Genomic DNA, 19,051 nt, shown 5'->3' with positions numbered 1-19,051 from the left:
GCTGATCCCAATCGCGCAGCACCCATAAATTCGGAATTTCTGCTATTCCCAATTGGGAATAAATTCCATAAATTGGGAATTTTCGCTATTCCCAATCGCGCCACATCCATAAATTCGGCATTTCTGCTATTCCCAATCAGGAATAAATTCCATAAATTGGGAATTTCTGCTATTCTGAACTGCACTACACCCATAAATTCGGAATTTCAGCAGTCCCTCAAAATCCACCCCAAATTCCTTTCAAATCTGCTCCGTCCATCCCTAAAATTTCTGGGGAAAAAAAAATTCCACAGCATTTAGGTCAACATCTCCGGGGAGGAGGGAAAAAAAAAAAAAAATCTACTCCAACCCGAATCCGAAACGCTCGGAGCAAAAAATCTGCTGGCAGGACAATCCATTATCAGTGACAAGTTAAATGTTCCGTGGGAGAGCAGATGGGACGGGAAAAGTCGGAGGATGCATCACAATTAAGGAGATTGGGTTGGAATTCCGATCGGGAATCTTGGTGGAATTATCTTCTGAAAATTTGGGGTTTTAAGTTGGGTTGAAGGTGTTTTTGTGCCCAAAAATCAACTCAATTTGGGTTATTCCCGTTATTGACAATCATAAAAATGAGGATAACGTGGACATTGGCAGAATGAATTTCCCAAATTTCTTTCATTCCTCCAGGATTCCCTTTTTTGGGGATGTGGCTGTGGGGAAAATCGGGAATTTTTTCATGGAAACCGTTGGAAAAACCCATTGTTTGTATGGCTAGTTGATGATCTGGGATGGAAATTCAAACAGGGATTTATTTCAAAATTTCAGGAAATTTCTGGCATGGAAATTCGAGTTAAAACAGGCCTTTAATTCAAAATTTCAGGGAATTTCTGGGATGGAAATTCAAATTAAAACAGATTTATTTCAGAATTTTAGAGAATTGGGATTAAAAAAATCATTAATAGGAGTAAGAGTGGGTTTATTTTAAAATGATGAAATATTTAATAAAAGCTTGATTAAATAATTATTCTTCAAAAATTAAGGAAATTTTTTCCACTTGGAATTTTGGCAGGAAGAATTTAATATTACAAATAATCTGTTATTTTCTATATTTTTAGGAAACCACAACTGGCTTTGATCTAGGATTGTGGAAAACCTTACAAGTATGTTATTTTTAGCTGAAATTTCAGTGTTTTCCTTAAAAAACCGGGAATTTCACCTGGGATTAATTCCTGAATTCCCTGTTTTCTCAGCCATCAGGAGAATAAAAACTTCAGGGAAGAAGATATTTTTTCTCTAATCCATGATTTTAGGCCAAAATGGGGAAAGTGGAGAACTTGGGAACACTTTTTGGGAAATCTAGCATATTGGGAAGGAATGGGAATTTCTGATTCCATTCCACATCCCATTGCTTCCCATTCCTCAGAAATTAAATTAGATTAAATAATTAGGTTTTAATTCAGTTTTTCCCATGGAAAATCATCAAACTAGACTTTTGGTTAAGGATTTTTTGGAAGGACTTTTTGGGATATTTATTGAAGGTTGATAATGAATTCCCAGGGGTTTTTTTTTGGGAATAAAATCCCAGTATTTGTCACCTTACAAATGCAAGGATTAATTCCCAATTGCCTTACTGGTAGAAAACTGGGATGAACTGGATTTTTAGGGGGGAAAAACCAAAACCCAAATCCCAGTTTGTTGGGTGGAGAAGGGAATTGAAGAACTCCCCCCCAAAAATATTTTAAAAAATATTAAAAACTACTCCCAAAAAATAGAATAAATCCCAAAAAAATGGGATTTTATTCCGATTGCTTCCAGGTGCCATGACACCATCTGTCCGGGCATCCTGCCCATCCCGAAAGGAAATTATCATGAAAAATCAAACCGGATTGTTCTGAATGCATCGCCGGCTTTAGGGCGGAATAGAAATTCAGTTCTTAGTCCCTAAAAAAACCAAATTATTGGGATGAATGGATGGTTGAGGGCATGGGAGAAGCCAGGATTGGATCCCAAGGATCTGCCCAGGTATGAGGAATCCTCGGATTCACAAATAATCAGAGAATTAATTAATTAATTAATAAGGCCAAGAGAGAACAGAGCTCACGACCAAAGGGAATTTCGAGATGGGGGGAGAAAAGTTTTCCCAAAATTCTTGTTTTTATTCCCTGGGGGGTTTTTTTTGGGAGGGGTCAGGGCTGGAAGGAGTTAACAACTCCCTCCCTCTCATTTGCATCTGGTGCTTTTAGTGTGTGTTGTGCGGTTTGTTTTTTTTTTTTTGGTTTTTTTTTTCTCTTCTTCTTCCCCTCTGAAAAAGTTGGCAGAGGCGCCGATTTTCCATAATGCAAGCATTTGGGAATTGTGAGCGGAATGAAACCGATCCAATCTCCTGCCTGCGACATGAATTTTCATTAATTACAACCTTGTCAGCAAAAGCATTATCAAAGCTGAATATGAAAATGCTAATGAGTGCTCATTTGCATATTTTTCTTTGTTGGAATGTCATTAATTATTACATTTTATGATGATGAATGCAGCTGTCGAAGCTCTCCGATGCATAATTAGCCATCAGAATGCCAGGAGCCGATCAGCAGTTTTGGGGGAAAAGGGGGAAAAAAAAGCAGGGAAAAGGGAAATAATTCCCCCGAATTTCCCGACGGCTCGTGATGAATTTCTCCCAACTTTCTGTGGCTGTCACTCCTCCCGTTCCCGGGAATGACAGCACGGGTGGGGATGGATTTCTCCCGGCTTCCCAAAAATTATTTGGGAATTTTATTTACTTTTTTTTCTTCCACAATCGGGAACGGCTCTTATTATATTAAAAAAAAAAAAAATCGTTATTCCAGCTTAATTAATGCCACGCTTAATTATAACACCATGATGTCAGCGGTTTTAATTAAGCATTGGCTCGGCTACAGGAAAACTCCTTGCTGCAGTAAGAGTCGCTGGGCTGGGGCTGGGAGGGAGGGAAGGAGGGAAGGAAGGAGGGAGGGAGGGAGGAGGGAGGGAGGGAGGGAGGGAGGGAGGGAGGAGAGGGAGGAGGAAGGAAGGAAGGAAGGAAGGAAGGAAGGAAGGAAGGAAGGAAGGAAGGAAGGAAGGAAGGAAGGAAGGAAGGAAGGAAGGAAGGAAGGAAGGAAGGAAGGAAGGAAGGAAGGGAAGGAAGGGAGGAAGGAGGGAGGGAGGGAGGGAGGGAGGGAGGGAGGGAGGGAGGGAGGGAGGGAGGGAGGGAGGGAGGGGGAGGAGGAGGGAAGAAGGAGGAGAGGAGGAGAGGAGAGGAGAGGAGAGGAGAGGAGAGGAGAGGAGAGGAGAGGAGAGGAGAGGAGAGGAGAGGAGAGGAGAGGAGAGGAGAGAGAGGAGAGGAGAGGAGAGGAGAGGAGAGGGAAGGGGAAGGAGGAGGAAAGGAAAGGAAAGGAAAGGAAAGGAAAGGAAAGGAAAGGAAAGGAAAGGAAAGGAAAGGAAAGGAAAGGAAAGGAAAGGAAAGGAAAGGAAAGGAAAGGAAAGGAAAGGAAAGGAACTCGCAGGCCGGCAGCAGATGGAACCATTCCACATGGCCGGGCCGATCAATCACAGCTGAAGGGCCCAGGTGCGGCGCAGCCGCGCAGCAACGCCCCATTTCACAGTCTGCCACACACGGCCCTCTGCCAGTGACCACGGCGCTGCCATCCCACAGGACCTCGGCGGCGCCGAGATCACCGAGATTTCCCTGCCATCCCCTTGCCGGCCTCCCAGCCCGCTGACGTCTTCATAACTTGGCCACTCCGAGGGTTTCCAAAATGCTCCGAGCTCTGGAGGGTTGGGAGCTCATCCCAGTTTGGGGGTTGAACCCAAACTCCCTTCCAGATCTGGGTGTGTCACCCTCGGGGGTGAGAATTGGGGAGGCTGGAGTGGTTTGGGTTTGGATAGAGATTGGAGTTCATCTTCACTATCCCAGAGTCCTTCCCTATCCCAGACATCTTCACTATCCCAGTTTCTTTCACTATCCCAGGTATCTTCACAGTACCTGGTTATTCCAGCTTCCGATATCCTAAAAAAACCAGGAAGCTCCATAGAAATCCCAGGACACCATCCAGGCCACCAGAGAGGGAAGAGCCACAAGTCCTGCTTGGAAATAAACCCTGGAAATTCCAGGAATAAAGGGATGGAGGATCAGGATCCCTTTATTCCCTTCCTGCTCTTTCCCAAGTGGAAAAAATTCCCATTCCCCCCCCCCCCCCCCAGAATTTGCCATTCCTTTGGAAGTTGCCTGAACTGCAACAGCTGCTGCATTAATAATATAAGGGAAAAAATGGAATTTCTGAGAGGATTCAAGAAGACATTAAGGCAGTGAGATGAAAATTTCAGTTCTTCCAGCCGAGCTTGTGATGAATCCCAATTTTCCCGAGTTGGTTTTGTCCCACTCACCTGGCCAAAGGTGGGATTGTTTTTCTGACACATTTGCATGGATAATTTTTAATTTCCCCATTATTTTTGGCTCCAAAGGAACTGCAGCACAAAAAGCCACGAAATTTCCCAAATTTCCCAAAGAAATGAGGCGAAAAAGACAAATACTGAGCTTCCCATTCCGAGTTTTCTCCTTTCCTGACTCCTCTCTGTCCTTCATTATCCTCTTTCCTGGCAAAAATTCCCAACTCACAGGCGTGACAATTGGCCCCAATTCCAAAATGCAAGCCCTGATGTAGGCCAGGGTATATTTGGCAAACACAAATCCGTGCCAGATTTACGCGGCTCCAATAATAAGGTGACAAGGAGCTCGGCGGGATCGCAGCTCCCTCATCCCTAAAAATGAGCCAAGAGATTTTTTGATGTGACTTTTATTCGACCTTCCCGCATGGATTTCACCTTGGTGACTCCAGAGAGTGGGAAGGGCGGGGAAATTAAATTATTTTGGGGTCGGGGAGTGGGGATTTTTCCTTGGATTCGTGGTTTCCACAATGAGATTCTAGTATTCCTCTCCAATCCGGGAATTCCTTTATTCCCAGAGTTGATGGCTGAAACTGTGGATTTCCCAATCCCTGGAAGTGATTTAAACCAGGCTGGAGCAACCTGGGATAATGGGAAATGTTCATTGCATGGGATGATCACTCAAATCAATCCCAAAGATTGGGATTCTTTAGGATTTAGGATTCTGGGATTCACCTGGAATAATCTCATGGTTTCTCCCCTAAATCAACAGCTTCCTCCAAAAATTTCACTCAGCACAACTTTCCTTTTCCTTCCAGTCCTGAAATTCTTTTACTGGAGATCATGGCCCTTTTTTAACAATCTTAACAACTTAAAGCCCTTTTTTAACAATCTTAACAACTCCACAATTCCATCTCAAAAATGTAGCAGGAGTGGAAATCTGATAAAAAATAAACCTTAGGAATAACATTTTTAGGGTTTTTAGGGTGGAGCAGTCGCTGGTCAAGATCTCTGATTTGGGGACTGCCCTGCCCAGATCCAAGCTGGATTTGATATTCCCTCTTTTCAAGCACAAATCCCATGACACGACGGAAGAAAAATGTGGCCGAGGAGGAGGAGGAGGAAACGAGCAGAGCTTCAAAGCTCAGAGTCCTTCCCAACATTCTCCAGGTGTTGGCCACATGAGCCGGGCTCAAAACCATTCCACATGGAAAAAAAATATCAAAGAGAGGCTCAGGAAGTTTTGCCAGGCGGAGAGGGGGAAGTGAATCCGAGCGGGAAGAATTCCACACCCAGTTCCGGGGGAATTTTCAAGACCTGGATGGCTAGAAACTCAGGATGGAGAGGAGTTGGATGGTTGGGTATTTTTCCAACCTTTTCTCCCTTATTTAAGGATTCTTGGATGGCTCCTCTCAAGTTGAATCCATCCACTGATGTTCTCACCCACTGTGTGATCACCCAGTCTAGAATAATCCCTATTTCCTTCAATATTCCTTGCCTCTCTCCTGGGAAATTTCGAACCGATCCTGGCATCTGTTCCCCATCCTCTTTTGTGAACACTGAGGCGAAAAATCCATTTATTTTTTAGCAGTGTCTACATCATCTGTCAATAAATTCCCCCTTTCCAGGTCCTAAAATTCCCTTTCCTGGCCTCCTCCTCTTTCCACGTTGCGATAAATCCGTCACGATTGTTTATCTTCACCTCACGCCTGCTCTTCCCCTCTGCTTTCCTTCCCCAAATCCGACATTTTACAGCTTTTATTCCCCATTTGCTTCCTCCATCCAACCTGTTTTTCCCAGCTAATTCCCACCAAATACACAGAGAAACACCAACAGGCAAAACGGGAATGTTTTGAGGCATCAAATCGCCGCATCGGCTTCCCGGAATATCCCTATTTTTCGGGAATATTCACGGGAAAAGTTTGCAGGAACGAAGGGGAACACTCTGATGCAAGTTAGGAAGGGATGGGAGCTAATTAAAGCGCTGCTGGTTCCTGTTAAATCCGTGCCGCGCGGCTTTTTTATTTCTCATGCTCTCGGGATCAAAGCCCGGCCCCGCTCGGCCCGGCTGGTGCAAGAGCTGGTGATGCCCTTAATTCCAACCATATGGCGGCACGGATCTGTCGGCATCCCATCTTTTCCAATGGGAAAAGTCCTTCCCAATGAAACTCGGAAAACCTGACGGGATTTTTGCATCCTGGGGCGAGGGAGGCTCAGCTTTTGTGGAAGGAAAAGCGCAGAGCAGCGAGTTTGTAAAGCACAATCCTTCCCCCTCCAAAAAGTTGATTTTATTTATCTAACTCCTCCTTTAATTCCCCATCTCTCCACGCTGGGAAGTTCAGACTTCGGGGCCGAGCAGCGAATGCTCCTTAATTAAACTCGGCTTTGTTGGACACTCTGGGTTTTAACTAAGAGCATAACAAACCCTTTGTTTTTCCCTGCTTAACGGAGCGTGACTGCCTATGGAAATGACCCACTAATTCACCAAATTGGTTTTGTTTCCCAGATTTTCCCACATGTCCATTTTCCAGCTGTAATGCAAATCTCCACCCGCAGCCGCTCGCTCAAGTCGGGGCTGCAGCCACTTCAGGCACAAAAAAACTCGGCCAGAAAACCCCAAAAAGCAGAATTCCTTTTTTAAAACCCTTTTTTCTTTCGGTGTGGTTTTAATTTGGTTTGGATAATTTGGTGTTGGGGTTTTTTTTTAAATAATTATTTCAAATCGTGGAACGGTTTGTGTTAAAAGAGACTTTAAAGTTCATCTTATTCCCCTCCCCAAATCCAATATATCCACAAATGGATTTATTTTCCCTCACCACAAATACTTTCAAGAAGTCACTTCCAGGTTTCTCTTAATACCCAAACAGCTCAAAATTCTCTGTGCTCCCAAAATTCCCTGTACTCCCAACCCCAGCTCAGCTGCAAAATGGCAAGAAAAGCTTCTCAGCAAGCCAAGCTGCAATAATCCCTGGAAAAGGGGAGTTGGGAAGCTGGACAGGAGTTTGGGATTACGGACAGGGCAGGAATTTGGGATTACAGAGCAGGATTATGGTCAGAAGGCCTTTCCCTCCAGGCTGTCACACTAAAGAACTCCTCAGAAATGCCTGGATTTGTTTAACCACGAATGCCGAGGAATGTAAACTTCCCGGTGGAGTCTGCAGGACAAACTCATATTTCAAGGCTGCCCTGGAATCGTTGCAGTCGACAGTTTCTATTTATACTTCCCAGAGAAATGGAGATGTCCTTGTCACTGCTGTTCTGCAGGTGAACACTGAGCTCGGAATTCTGACTGGCAGAGCTTACAAATCCATTAACTGCTGGTTGGGAATGGGAATTTTGCTGGCTTTGTGGATCACACAAAGTGATTTTAGGCATCTTTCAAATCATGTGGGGTTTGGGTTTGGAAGATTTCAAGGATGGAGAATTCCTGGAAGTGTGCAGAGCCCGGTGGGATGGGGTTTGGAGCAGCCTGGGGTGGAGCAAGGTGTGATGGAATGGGATGAGTTTTAGGGCCTTTTCCAATCAATCAATCAATCAATCAATCAATCCATTCCAATCCAATCAACCCAATCAATCCAATCCAATCCATTCCATTCCAATCCAATACAACCCAAACCATTCCAATACATTCCAATCCAACCCAACCCAAACCAAACCATTCCAAGATTCCATGACTCGGAAAGCATCACCAGGTTGCTCCAAGCCTCATCCCTGAAATTCCTGGATAGTTTTGGATGTTTCCCTGCCGGTTTTTTGTGCCCTTTTTTCCAGCTGCAAAGCCACCTGCCATGACAGAGGTGGTGTGAAAAGGAATTAATGTTCCTACCATGCCAGACAGCGAGGGAGAAAATCCCAAATCTGCCAGGCTGCGATGTAATCCCATTTGAGGGAATGTCGAAATCATTCCCGCAGAAGGTTAAAAAAACACGGAGCAGGCTGAGTCAGATCCACAGCATGGAAAATTTCATCCCAAATGTTTACAGTTTAGCAATTGAAAGCGAGGCCTTTTTTAATGCCGCGTTGGGTAAACTTCGCTAATCTGCAAAAAATTCCAGCTCTTCTCCTAACAACGGGAACAGAATCAAAGGCGCCGGGATGAAAAGCATTTCTGAGACGGGAAAAAATCCCATTAAAATGGTAAAACGGAGCCATGGAGCAGTCAAGGAACGCTGGGTGAAATCTGGGGTGTTCAGAAGCACAAAGTGAAATATTCCTGCTTGCTAAAGCCATGGGAGCAACGGAATCCTAACAAATAAAAAATGGGGGATTCAAACCCAAATTTCCAGGCTTTTCTCGGCTTCTCCCAAACTTTTCACAACGATTTAGGATTTTTCCCAGGATTTGGCCGGGAATCCACATGGATGTCTGCAAGCTCCAACAGCATCCAGCAACTCCCAACTATTTCCCAATATGCCCAGGATGGAGGATGAATATCGGAGCTGTAGGATGATCGATTGCAGGCACAGCTCCGTGTTTTTCTTGGATTGGGATTGAGGATTTCAAGGGAAGCATTCATGGATGGGATGTTGGCCCAGCCCGAGCAAGATGTTGACATCATTTGTTTACTTTAATCCAACTCATTAATCAACTTTAATTAAATAATCACGGGGTATCCGAGCTTTTTCTCACGGAATCCCGGGACCATTCCAGTTGGAAAAGGATTCAACCTTTCCTCCTTCACCACCTCCTTTCCTTTCCTTCACCACCTATTTCTCCGTTCCCATTGGAATTCATTGATTAGGATTTCAAAAAGCTTTAAAAATCCCATTCCCAGGAAAAAGTCAAACATCAGGAAAAGAGCTTTTCGGGCTGATTCTGTATCCCAAATCCAGCAGGAAAACACAATTACAGATTGGAAATATAGATCAAAATGGATATAAAATAATAAACATCATCACAGCACCTTTTTCAAATGGAAAATTCAAATAAATTCACACCAAACCCAAAAAATGAGGATGAGGGGTTGAAGCCCCTGGATTTTGATTGATCCCAATTCCCACTGATCCCAATTCCACCAACCCGAGAAGGGAGGAAATTCCACATTCTTACTTTGTATTCTGGAATTGACAAAAGGAGGAGAGAGATTGTCATGTGAGCCGAGGTCTCTGCTCGCCATGTGGTCATAGTGACTTCCATCTCCGTAGTTCTGGCAAGAAATTGGGGGGAAAAAACACCATTTTACACCTCGGAATAGCATTTTCCCAACCTAAAATCCAGAATTCCCAACTCAATTTGAAGGCTGGGAATTGAAATCAATTCCCTTGATTTTTTCTTTGTCTGGAATGATAAATTCCAGAGAATTTTTGGTGTAATTTCCGACATTTAGCTCATTAGAAAGAGATTTTGTCGTACGGAGAATCCAGAACGGAGGCCTGATGTTCCTGAAATTCTATGTTGGGCAAATCAGCCTCTCCCAAGATTCTTTCTGCTTAAAACACGGAAGAAAAACTCCAGCGAAACCAAGCCTCCCGCTGTGGAAATGCCATTCCAGCAGGGAAAAGCGAGGTCAGGCTGTTTGTGGAATAATTCCGTGACTTAATGCCCAAGCTCGATTGAAATTCCCGAATCCTTCCCAGGCTCGTGCTCCTTTTCTTTCTATCTCCCAACTTCATTCAGGGGTTTGGAGGCAGAAATAATCGGTGTGTGCCAATTCCCCAACTTCCTTTTCAAAACATTTTTTCCTCGGAAGCAATGCAAGTGTCAAGGGGAGAAAAAAAAAGGGCAGGAAAATCAAACTGACAGATGGAAGGCATGGATGGAATGACGTCATGGATGCAAAGCAGGATGGAAGGAGAAGAAGAAAAAGTGCTGGGGTTTCTTCCTCGGAGGCAGGAATGGGATAAACGGGATAAACAGGATGGGGGAAACTAGGGGATGGATTGAGGATGAGGAGGAGATGGAAATGGGAATTTTGCTCTTCCTCGCCATTCCAGGCCCTGGAGCTGCTGGAGTCCTGATCCTTCAATTTAATTGGGAAACAAGAAGCACTTGAAACCAATTTAAATAAGGAAGGCACTTTTTAACCAGGAGTTTCTAGGAAATAAACAGGAATAAACAGGGTTGGGCTGTTGGGCTCAGCCTGGATGCTCCGGATGGGAATGCTGCTCCCATCAATTCCACGGAGCTGCTCTGTCTGCCAGCAGCTCAGAAGGATCCAGCTGTGCTGCTGGAAATAGCTGCTCTTCCCAGCGAAGCATCCCGATCCTGAAATGTCGGAAAAATGCGGCTAACCATCCACGGGAGCAATCGAACTGACTGGGCCCAGCTGTCTTACAAATCCCAGCAAGCTCCGAGATTCCCAAGCCACATTCCTGCAGGGAATACTGGAGATGGAGCTTGGATGGTCCAGGATGTGACAGAATTCCCCAAATTCCAGGCAGGGATAAGAAATATGAAATATTAAAGTTAAAAAAAAAAAGAAATTGGAATGAGAAAGCAACTTTTCCAGCACATTTCCATCAGCAGGATAAAGAGTAGATTCTACTTACCCGGGATGGACTGGGATGTCCTGCATTCCCCCAGGACCCTGAGCTAGTTCTGTCTTCTACATCTGGGGACAAAAAAAAAAAGTTCTTTAGAAAATCATAGTCGTCTTCCGCAAGGGCGCTGGGAAATTAAGGCTTTCCAATTAATCTCCCGGTGCCTTTAATTAAGAGCTGGGCAAGAGGAGGCGAGGCCGGCGAGTGCCTCCTGACCTCCTGGCTGAAATGAACTCATTGAAATTCACAGCAGGAAGGAGTTGGATCCTCAGGAATGCTGAGGTTTGAGCAGCAAAATTCCTTGCTGGTTTCAGAGTGAAAAAAGCTCCAATTTTTCCCAGCTCTCCAGCAGAAAATTGGGATTGATCAACATTTCCAATGGGATTTTTCCCACCTGGCATGGAATATTTGCAGGGATTTCCATCCCTGGGCTAACATATTGATGGACAATAAATCCATTTGACTTGCAGGCTGTGGGATCAGTGGGAATTTCAGCTGGAGGAACGGAAGAGGTCAATTCAAATCCAGGGATTTCAAACATTCCGAACCTGACACGTTTGGTGGAGTTGGAATCCTTTCCATCCAATTAGGAATTTCTATTCTCTGCATAACGGATGAGCTCGTTAATAGCACGAGACACTCGGAGGTAAATATTTAATTAAGCTCCAGGAAAAAAAAAATTTTAAAAAGAGGAAAGAAACTGTGGATCATCTACCTGACAGATCCGATCAACCGTTCCATTAGGTTAATTAGGCAGATTTTTAAAAAAATCAATTGTGTTATGTAACAGGCAATTAACTGCTCAAAATCCCAGGATTTTATTCCATGGATTCTCCCAAATTTTGGGAGCTTTGGGAACACAACTCCAGTGTCCATTTTTAGTGAAACTGGATGGAAATCAATCAGAATAACAGAATGGGGCTGGAAGGATTTTCCACATCCCAATTTTTCCGGTATTTTCACCCCAAAAAATGCCCAATCACTCCCAATCCTCTGCAAAACATCACTGGGGAGCCTTAATGAAGTAACCCTGACGGATAAATCCATTTCTGGCTCCGTAATCGAATCCAAGCAGGTTGACATAACCCAGGAACTTAATCCGGTTATTCCCTGGTAATTGCAAAAAAGGCCCTTTAGCTCTCATTAAAACAATCGGCACGGGGAGGCGGCCAAGGGTTTAATGATTCCTGAAACCCCCCCCCCCCTCCCAAAAACCCTTAAGGACCCCCTGGCTGGATTATTTAATTTCGCAACTTCCCAGATTTTCAGTTGGGATGTTGAGAATTTCACAAAGTGATGGAATTACCAGCAGGGGTGGGAAAAATAATCCAGATTTCTCCTGGTTTAGTGGAAGTTTCCCTGGAAATGGATGATCTGGAAGGTTTGGAAGCTCCTAAACTGAATTCCAGGGATTTCTTAGGGCCTCTCAAGGGCTGAATTAAACAAAGGCAGTGAAATCTCAAGGACACCAAAATCAAGGCAAAAATTCCCTGGTGATTTAGTTCTTGGATTTATCCAGATAAACTCCAACATTTCCAGTGCTGATTCCCAAAAATCAACCCTGAAATCCCAGACTCCAATTCCAGTTATTCTCATATTCCAATAATTTATCTTTGGGATTCCTGCTTCCCAAAATACCTTCAACCAGGCCTGCTAATCCCAATTAATTTCCACACCCCCAGTTGGTGGATTGAGACCTTTCCTGCCGTTTTGTTCTTCAAAAGAACTCGGATTTCTCCGAGTATTAGGTTGAAAAAGTACATGAAAAAAAAAAAAAAACCAAGCTCGACAAAATATAGAAGGAGGATTAAAAGAGGAAGATCAAGGGAAGAAGAAACCTGGATATTTGATAAGCTAAAGGACCAGAAAATTTAAAATGCACACGCATTGATCCAATCTTTTTTTAGAAGGTTTGGCTCGAAATATCATCAGGACATGAGAAGAAAAACCGAAAACAACAGGCAGGGAGGTGATGGGGAAGAAGGACAGGATGAAGGCCTCAAACACTTGGATAATGCATTCCTGCAATCAACCAGGCACTTCATTTTCTGCCCGAATTCCCAAAGATATTCCAGAAATATCCGGAGACACTGCCAGGAAACATCGGCGTAAACAACAAACCTGAGCTGCTGGTTACCAACAAAGAATTCCATTGTGCTGCTGGGGGGTTGAGGTCATAATTCCCCACATTGTCCTGGGAAGCCAAACACTGCTATTTTCTAGGACGCAGATATCAACAAAAAAAAAAAAAAGTTGGAACATTTTTTTTCTCCCCCAAATGACAATTTCTAAAGCTCTTGAAGCTTCCCTGGATGGGAAGGAGGGAATTTGAGGGAATGCAAAGCCAGAGAGATTTGTGGATCCTCACGGAAAAAGCAAATGGAAAACGGAGTTGGATCAGGATGGAGAAGAAGAGGAAGAGGAGAAGAGGAATTTCTAAATTCTGACCACTTCTAAACCTGGTGGAAATTCCCTGCTGCCCCCCAGAGAAGGAAAAGAAAACTGGAATGACATCCCACCAGGATCTGCAATGTTCTAATTGTGCTTCGCAATAAAAAAGCTGCAACGAGGATAAAACCAGCCTGACAAGGCAGTGAATGGCAAATGAATTCATCGTGCTGCAGATTAATTCATCACCAAGAGCTCCCCACCCGTCAGCCAGGAGACGAGGAGGTTTGTCCCGGAGTTGGGCACAGGTAGAGTCAGTTTTATTCCTTCCCTCGAGGATTTCTGCTCTCCTTCCAGGAGAAGAAGAAGGAATTGAATCATCCTCAGTCATCTTCCTATCTCTGGAATTCCAGGAATTCCAGAATTCTCCAAGGTGTTTGGAGCACATTCTGTACTTTTTCAACTGTCAGCTCATTAAGGACTAAATTATCCTTATGAGCATCTTTTGAAAGGAATAAATGAAAGGAAGCATAGAGAAAGGATGGATAAATTCAGCCCTGGAATGTGTTGTAGGACTCTGCTGGAATATTTGTCACCGTCATTCACCTCGGGAGGTGGAAACTTTTATTCCACTCTTTAGTCACTTCTCTCCCCCAAATCAAGCAGTTTTCATCTCAGCCAGCAATCCAAGAGTGCTTTTTATTCACTAAAGCTGTGGATTTTCCATCCCTGGAAGTGCTGGAGAAGGTTTGGAGCAACCTGGGCTAGTGGAAGATTCATTCTGAAGCATCACAAATCTCTTGCCCCCCACTTAATTGATTCTTTAAAAAGCAAACCCCACTATGAACGTGCAGCTCTTGGGGTTTCTTTGTACTTTGTGAAAAGCTTTGTTTTTTTGTTTTGTGATACACAGACCCTAAAATCTGCGCACACAAAGCTCCCAATCAATCCAGCAGACACCAAAACCCAACTCTGCCTATGTTGCACGAGGAACTTTCTGTGCTCTCCTAGAAGAAGCAGCACTTAGGAAGGTGAGGAAAGGGAATGGAGGAGACACTGCAATCCCACAAATTCGATGGATAAATCCCACAAACTTGAGTCCAACCCCAAGATGGGCTCATTGTATCCCCTGGGAATCAGGGCTGGGAGCACAGTAACAACAGGACGTGGCTCACTTCGGGAATTTCCTTCCTCTCCGCGCTCGGAATATCCTGTTGATGTGCAAAAAAGCAAAAAAAAAACAACTGTGCATGCTGGGATCAGCTGGAGAGGATAAGGCAGCAGCGACAGACCTGTGAGGATTTGGGATTTCAGGGAATCATGGAATGGTTTGGGTCAGAATGATCCTCAATTTGCTCCAAGCCTCATCCATCCCAGCCTGAAATTTCATCCCAAAATAAATCCATAAGAGAAATGTTACTTTGCCTGCTTCACTTATGGGATGAGAAAATTAATTCCCATCAGAGGAATTCCTCCGGGATGGGAAAACAAACTCCACATCCCCAAAGGCAACACGAGGTTTTATGGCTCTGGTTGAATCCAAGCTGGGAAGGAAGTTTGCAGAAGAGGAAGCCAAACAAAAGCTATTGTGCAGAGAGGAGAATTAACGAGAATTAAGATGTTTTTGATTAATTGTTAAAACAGAGTGGGGATGAAACTTGAAGGATTTGGATATGAAAACCCCAAACTGATGGGAAATGGAATTGATTCGATCAGCTGATCCCTGAATTTGGGGGAATTATGACCAAACATAAAGAGTAATCTTTGTGAAGCCACTCATGATTAATTCCCCTGTAAATAAAATCAGATTTTCCCAAGGGAAGGGAATCAAAACAACGTGGGCCCGATTGCTCAATCACTCCCCAAACTCCATATTTCAGCATTTCCTCGTGGAATTAAACATCCCCAGAAATGTCAACATCTTCATGCTGAATGGTTCGTCTCCAACCACATCATAAATCCAACCTGAGGCATTCCCAGGCTCCCATTCCCAGTGTCAACAGAGCATTTCAGAGCCTAAAATTGGGCAAATGAAATCAAAATTGGGCTCAGATTTAAGCTCAGCTCAATTCAGGGTTTTGCTGCAGAGAGGAGGAAAAGCAGTGCTGTTTGCCGTGTATTTATTTTTTATAGGAAATCTGGCTAATTGCAACCACACACAACCTCTTGGATTTTTCCCTATAAATATCTCAACAGTCCCAAAGCTCCAAGCACAATGCAAATCCACTCCTTTCAGGAAATTCTCAATGACTTCCTGTCACAAAGTCCAATAATCACTGTCTCTTCTCTTAATAATCACTCTTCTCTTCTCTGCTCTGCTTCCAAAGTGTGGCCCAACTTTTTCTCTGCAGGATGAAGTGAAAAAGTGTTTAATTTGCATCCCTGACTCCAAGATGGCATTTTCAGTGTTCCCAAGGGATTTCCTGTTATCTCATTTTACTGTCAGGAAAGCAAAATGGAATTTAGGTTCATGAAAAGAGATTTAGCCAGGTAGTTTGGTGTCATTTTTGGAATGTAGATAGAAATGTATTTATTTTCACTTCCACAGAGATAAAATTCCATCAAATCTGGTGCTTCCAGGGAGTTCCAATTGCCTGTTAATTACCCCTGGAAAATAACTGGGTGCCAAATCTGGGCACACTCCTCACTTTGGCAGCTCATGACAGATTTATCTATAAAGTACTGGGGAAACAAAGACAATATTGGAGCAAATTGATCAGAGTGCAGCTATTGATCCTTTTGGCATCCCATTGATTTCCTCAGAGTTCATTAATTAGGAAGAATGGTTGTAGAAAGGAGGGTTTTCTCTGTCTGATCCGGCATTAAACCCCAATTTGGGATAATGACTCCTCTAATCCGGAATTACCGGAACAACAGGAACTCCAGCACAGACTTTTCCTTGGGAGGGAGATGATGGACTGGGAATGAAGGGAATGAAGGGAATGAAGCTTTATGCTAACTCCAAAAAATTATTTTTTGTTTGGAAAAGCTGTGGCTGTCTCTGGATCCCTGGAAGTATCCAAGGTTTGGAGCAACCTGGGCTAGCAAAAGATGATCTTCAAATCCCTTCCAAAAAATCCCTTCCAAAACCCAAACCATTCCATGAAAGCAGGGAATGCGACCATAAATCCAAAAACAACCTGGAATGTCGGAAATAACCCCGCTTGATACCTTTTTGCTGTGACCTTTGTCCGGGAGGATTTGCTAGCAAACTCCTAATAAAGGAGTTGGCAAACACGTTGGGAGGCAGCGGCAGCTTTTCCTGCTCTCAGTGGGAAGTTTATAGCCTGGATTCTGTTCCAATGGCTGTGCATAGCATTAGCATATTTAAATAGGCTGCTTCCCAAATTAAAGTGGAAGCAGCTATAAAATGCTTGGTGTCTCCTTCGGAATCAGAATTCATCCTTCCCCAAGATGGTTTTATTTTTTTTCTCGGATTTCGACAAAGAAGGGAAAATAAGCGAGGAAAAAAGGCAGTTGAAGTACTCGGTGTTTACTACTGAGATATTCGTGACTGGGGAAAAGAGGAATTGGAACTCTGGTCAGAATTTATACACAGCAGACAAAAAAAGTACAGATCAGGCCAGTTTGTACTAATAATTTTCAGTGCCGTTGCATTCCCCAATTATTTCCCCAATTTCTCCAATCAGAACTTAGTGGCCACACCAGACAGGAACTGGAAGAACAAAACCCTTATGTAAAACTCCTTTTAACTCAAAATTCCATTTAACTCAAACCATCCCACAATTCTCCGAGTGCCAGAGGAGGGAACTGCTCCTCTCTTCCTGCCGAATTGTGGCACGAAAGCAAAAAGGAAACACATTCTCCTAGTCCAGCAGAAATATTCAAAGGGGGAGTGAGTCAGGAGTTCCAAAAATACATTTCCTAGGCTGCAAAACAGAGCTGGATGTTGCCATGGCACTTTGGGAAAATTCACAAGTCTCCAGCTCGTTCCAGAGATAAATCAAAGCTGAGTTTTCGGCTCCCCTTTCGGTCACTTTTGCCACTGATTTAATTTGTTGTTTTTTCCTTGGATCTCAGTTTTAGAGCCAAACCTCCCGAAGGGATTTAAAGGGGCAGGTGGGGTGTTTAGTAGGATTTCCACAAGGGTTTGGATACTGAATTCCCAAGGATCACAGAATCCTGGGATGGTTTGGGTTGGAAGGGAACATAAAATCCACTGAGTTCCAAACCCCATTCAGTAAATCCACAGCAAACAAGCTCTGTGTTTCCCAAAATCCAAAAGTCTGCAAATCCAGGCCCGTGCTGCCTGTGGAAATCCAGCTGCTCCAGCTGCAGGATTTTAGCCATAACTGGAGCAGGAATGGAATGAAAGTCTCGATTAAATCAGCTCTTGCAGGTAGAGAGTAAAGGTGCAGCTTTCCTTTTAAAAAGGGAATAAAAAAAAAAAAAGGAAAAAGCAAAGCCACGTTCCTATTCCAGGCTCTGATTCACATCTGTTTAAGTCTGGAACGTGTCCAACGAGTCTGCCATTCCCGCAGGAGGAAAAGCAGGGTTGGAATGGAAAAGGGAGTTGGGTACAAGACAAGGCTGGCTGTGCCAGGGATTGTGGATCCTCTCACCGGGAACCTCTGAGGAATTGGGAATTCAAATCCAGCCTGACCTTCCTGACCCAGCAGCTCGGGGACAGCGCTGTCACCTCAACTGACCTCAGCCTGGCTGCTGTCGCCGGCGCTGCCCAAGGCATCCACAGGGAATGTCACCTTTGTATCCCAGGCACAGCCTGGAATTCTCCAGGAATTCCTTCCCAATATCCCAATATCTATCAATTCCCTTGGATTCAAACCTGCTGAGATCCTGTGTCATGCTCTTCCCAAAGCATTCTAGAAACTGAACCCTTCAGAACACTCCCTTTTCAATTCCAGATTTGATTTTGTCGGAAAAGTCTGCAGTTCCTGTGAGATGCCAATCAGCTCTCGGCTTTTGGGGCAGCAGCAATCAAAATTAGGTGAGAAAATCAATAAATTAGCAATTTCATAATCCTGCCCTGATCATTACCTCTGGCAGATCAACCCTGGGTTTAGATTTCCAACCTCCCTGTCAAAAATAGATTTAACACCATCCTAACACTTCATGCTCCTTTGCTCCAATCCCACCACTACAGCTGGGACCAAAATGACCAAAATGTTTCTTGTTTGCTTCCCATTGAAGGAATCCTTTTCTCTCCTGGAGAAAAATGGGGTAGAAAAGGAGCATTTGGAGTGGTTTTATATATTTTACTGGGTGAATGCTGTGAATTCTAAGCTATTCAATATTCCAGCAGCTGCAGCATCCCTGAATCTCAGACACAACGCTCCCATTCCAGCTTATTTTATCCATTGTCCCTCCAGCGAGGAGCCAAATTTTTCCTGAGAAAAACTGATTCTATAGGAGCTGAGTGTAAAACAAAACCACCATTTCTCATCTTTTTTCCCAGGCTTTCCTCATGTCCTCACTGCCACCTCTGCCCCAAAGCTCCCGCATGTCTCCAGCCCCTCCCAATTCCCAATCCAAACAGGAATTCCACGATCCTGGTGTTTTGCCCGAGCCATCCATGATTTCCAGCCCTGGTTTGGTGGAGCTGTAATTCCTGCCCAACAATACCAGCTCTTTGTTTTCCCAGGCTCCCCAATCTGTCCATCCATCTGTTCTGCCTCGCTTTTAGATTCCCGGTTTTAAGCTCCTGGGGAAGGAAGGATCCTCCTTCTTTGTTTTCGGCTCTGCTGCCTCACAAGGAGGTTGGAGTTCAGACCCTGCCTGCCCTGGTTTTCAAAAAAATCAATCAAAACCTTTCTGTTTTACTAGGA

At 44.0% G+C, this 19,051-nt stretch overlaps 1 protein-coding gene across 15 annotated transcripts in view; it reads right to left on the bottom strand.

Moving 5' to 3' along the window:
• Positions 1-19,051, bottom strand: part of TCF4 (transcription factor 4) — a 69,456-nt gene that overhangs the window by 32,061 nt on the left and 18,344 nt on the right. For all 15 annotated transcript variants that reach the window (XM_085042896.1, XM_085042900.1, XM_085042899.1 and 12 more), the window contains 2 exons: positions 10,866-10,927; positions 9,427-9,523 (listed from right to left, as the gene is read on the bottom strand). In XM_085042896.1, the coding sequence (XP_084899022.1) occupies positions 9,427-9,523; positions 10,866-10,927 (159 nt within the window). The remainder of the gene's footprint in view (positions 1-9,426; positions 9,524-10,865; positions 10,928-19,051) is intronic.

Source organism: Lichenostomus cassidix, chromosome Z, assembly GCF_008360975.1.
Source record: "Lichenostomus cassidix isolate B80296 chromosome Z, HeHo_3.0, whole genome shotgun sequence".
Classification (NCBI taxonomy): Eukaryota; Metazoa; Chordata; class Aves; order Passeriformes; family Meliphagidae; genus Lichenostomus; species Lichenostomus cassidix.
Note: the sequence above shows the minus strand (reverse complement) of the source record. Positions and strands in the feature narration are given on the sequence as shown.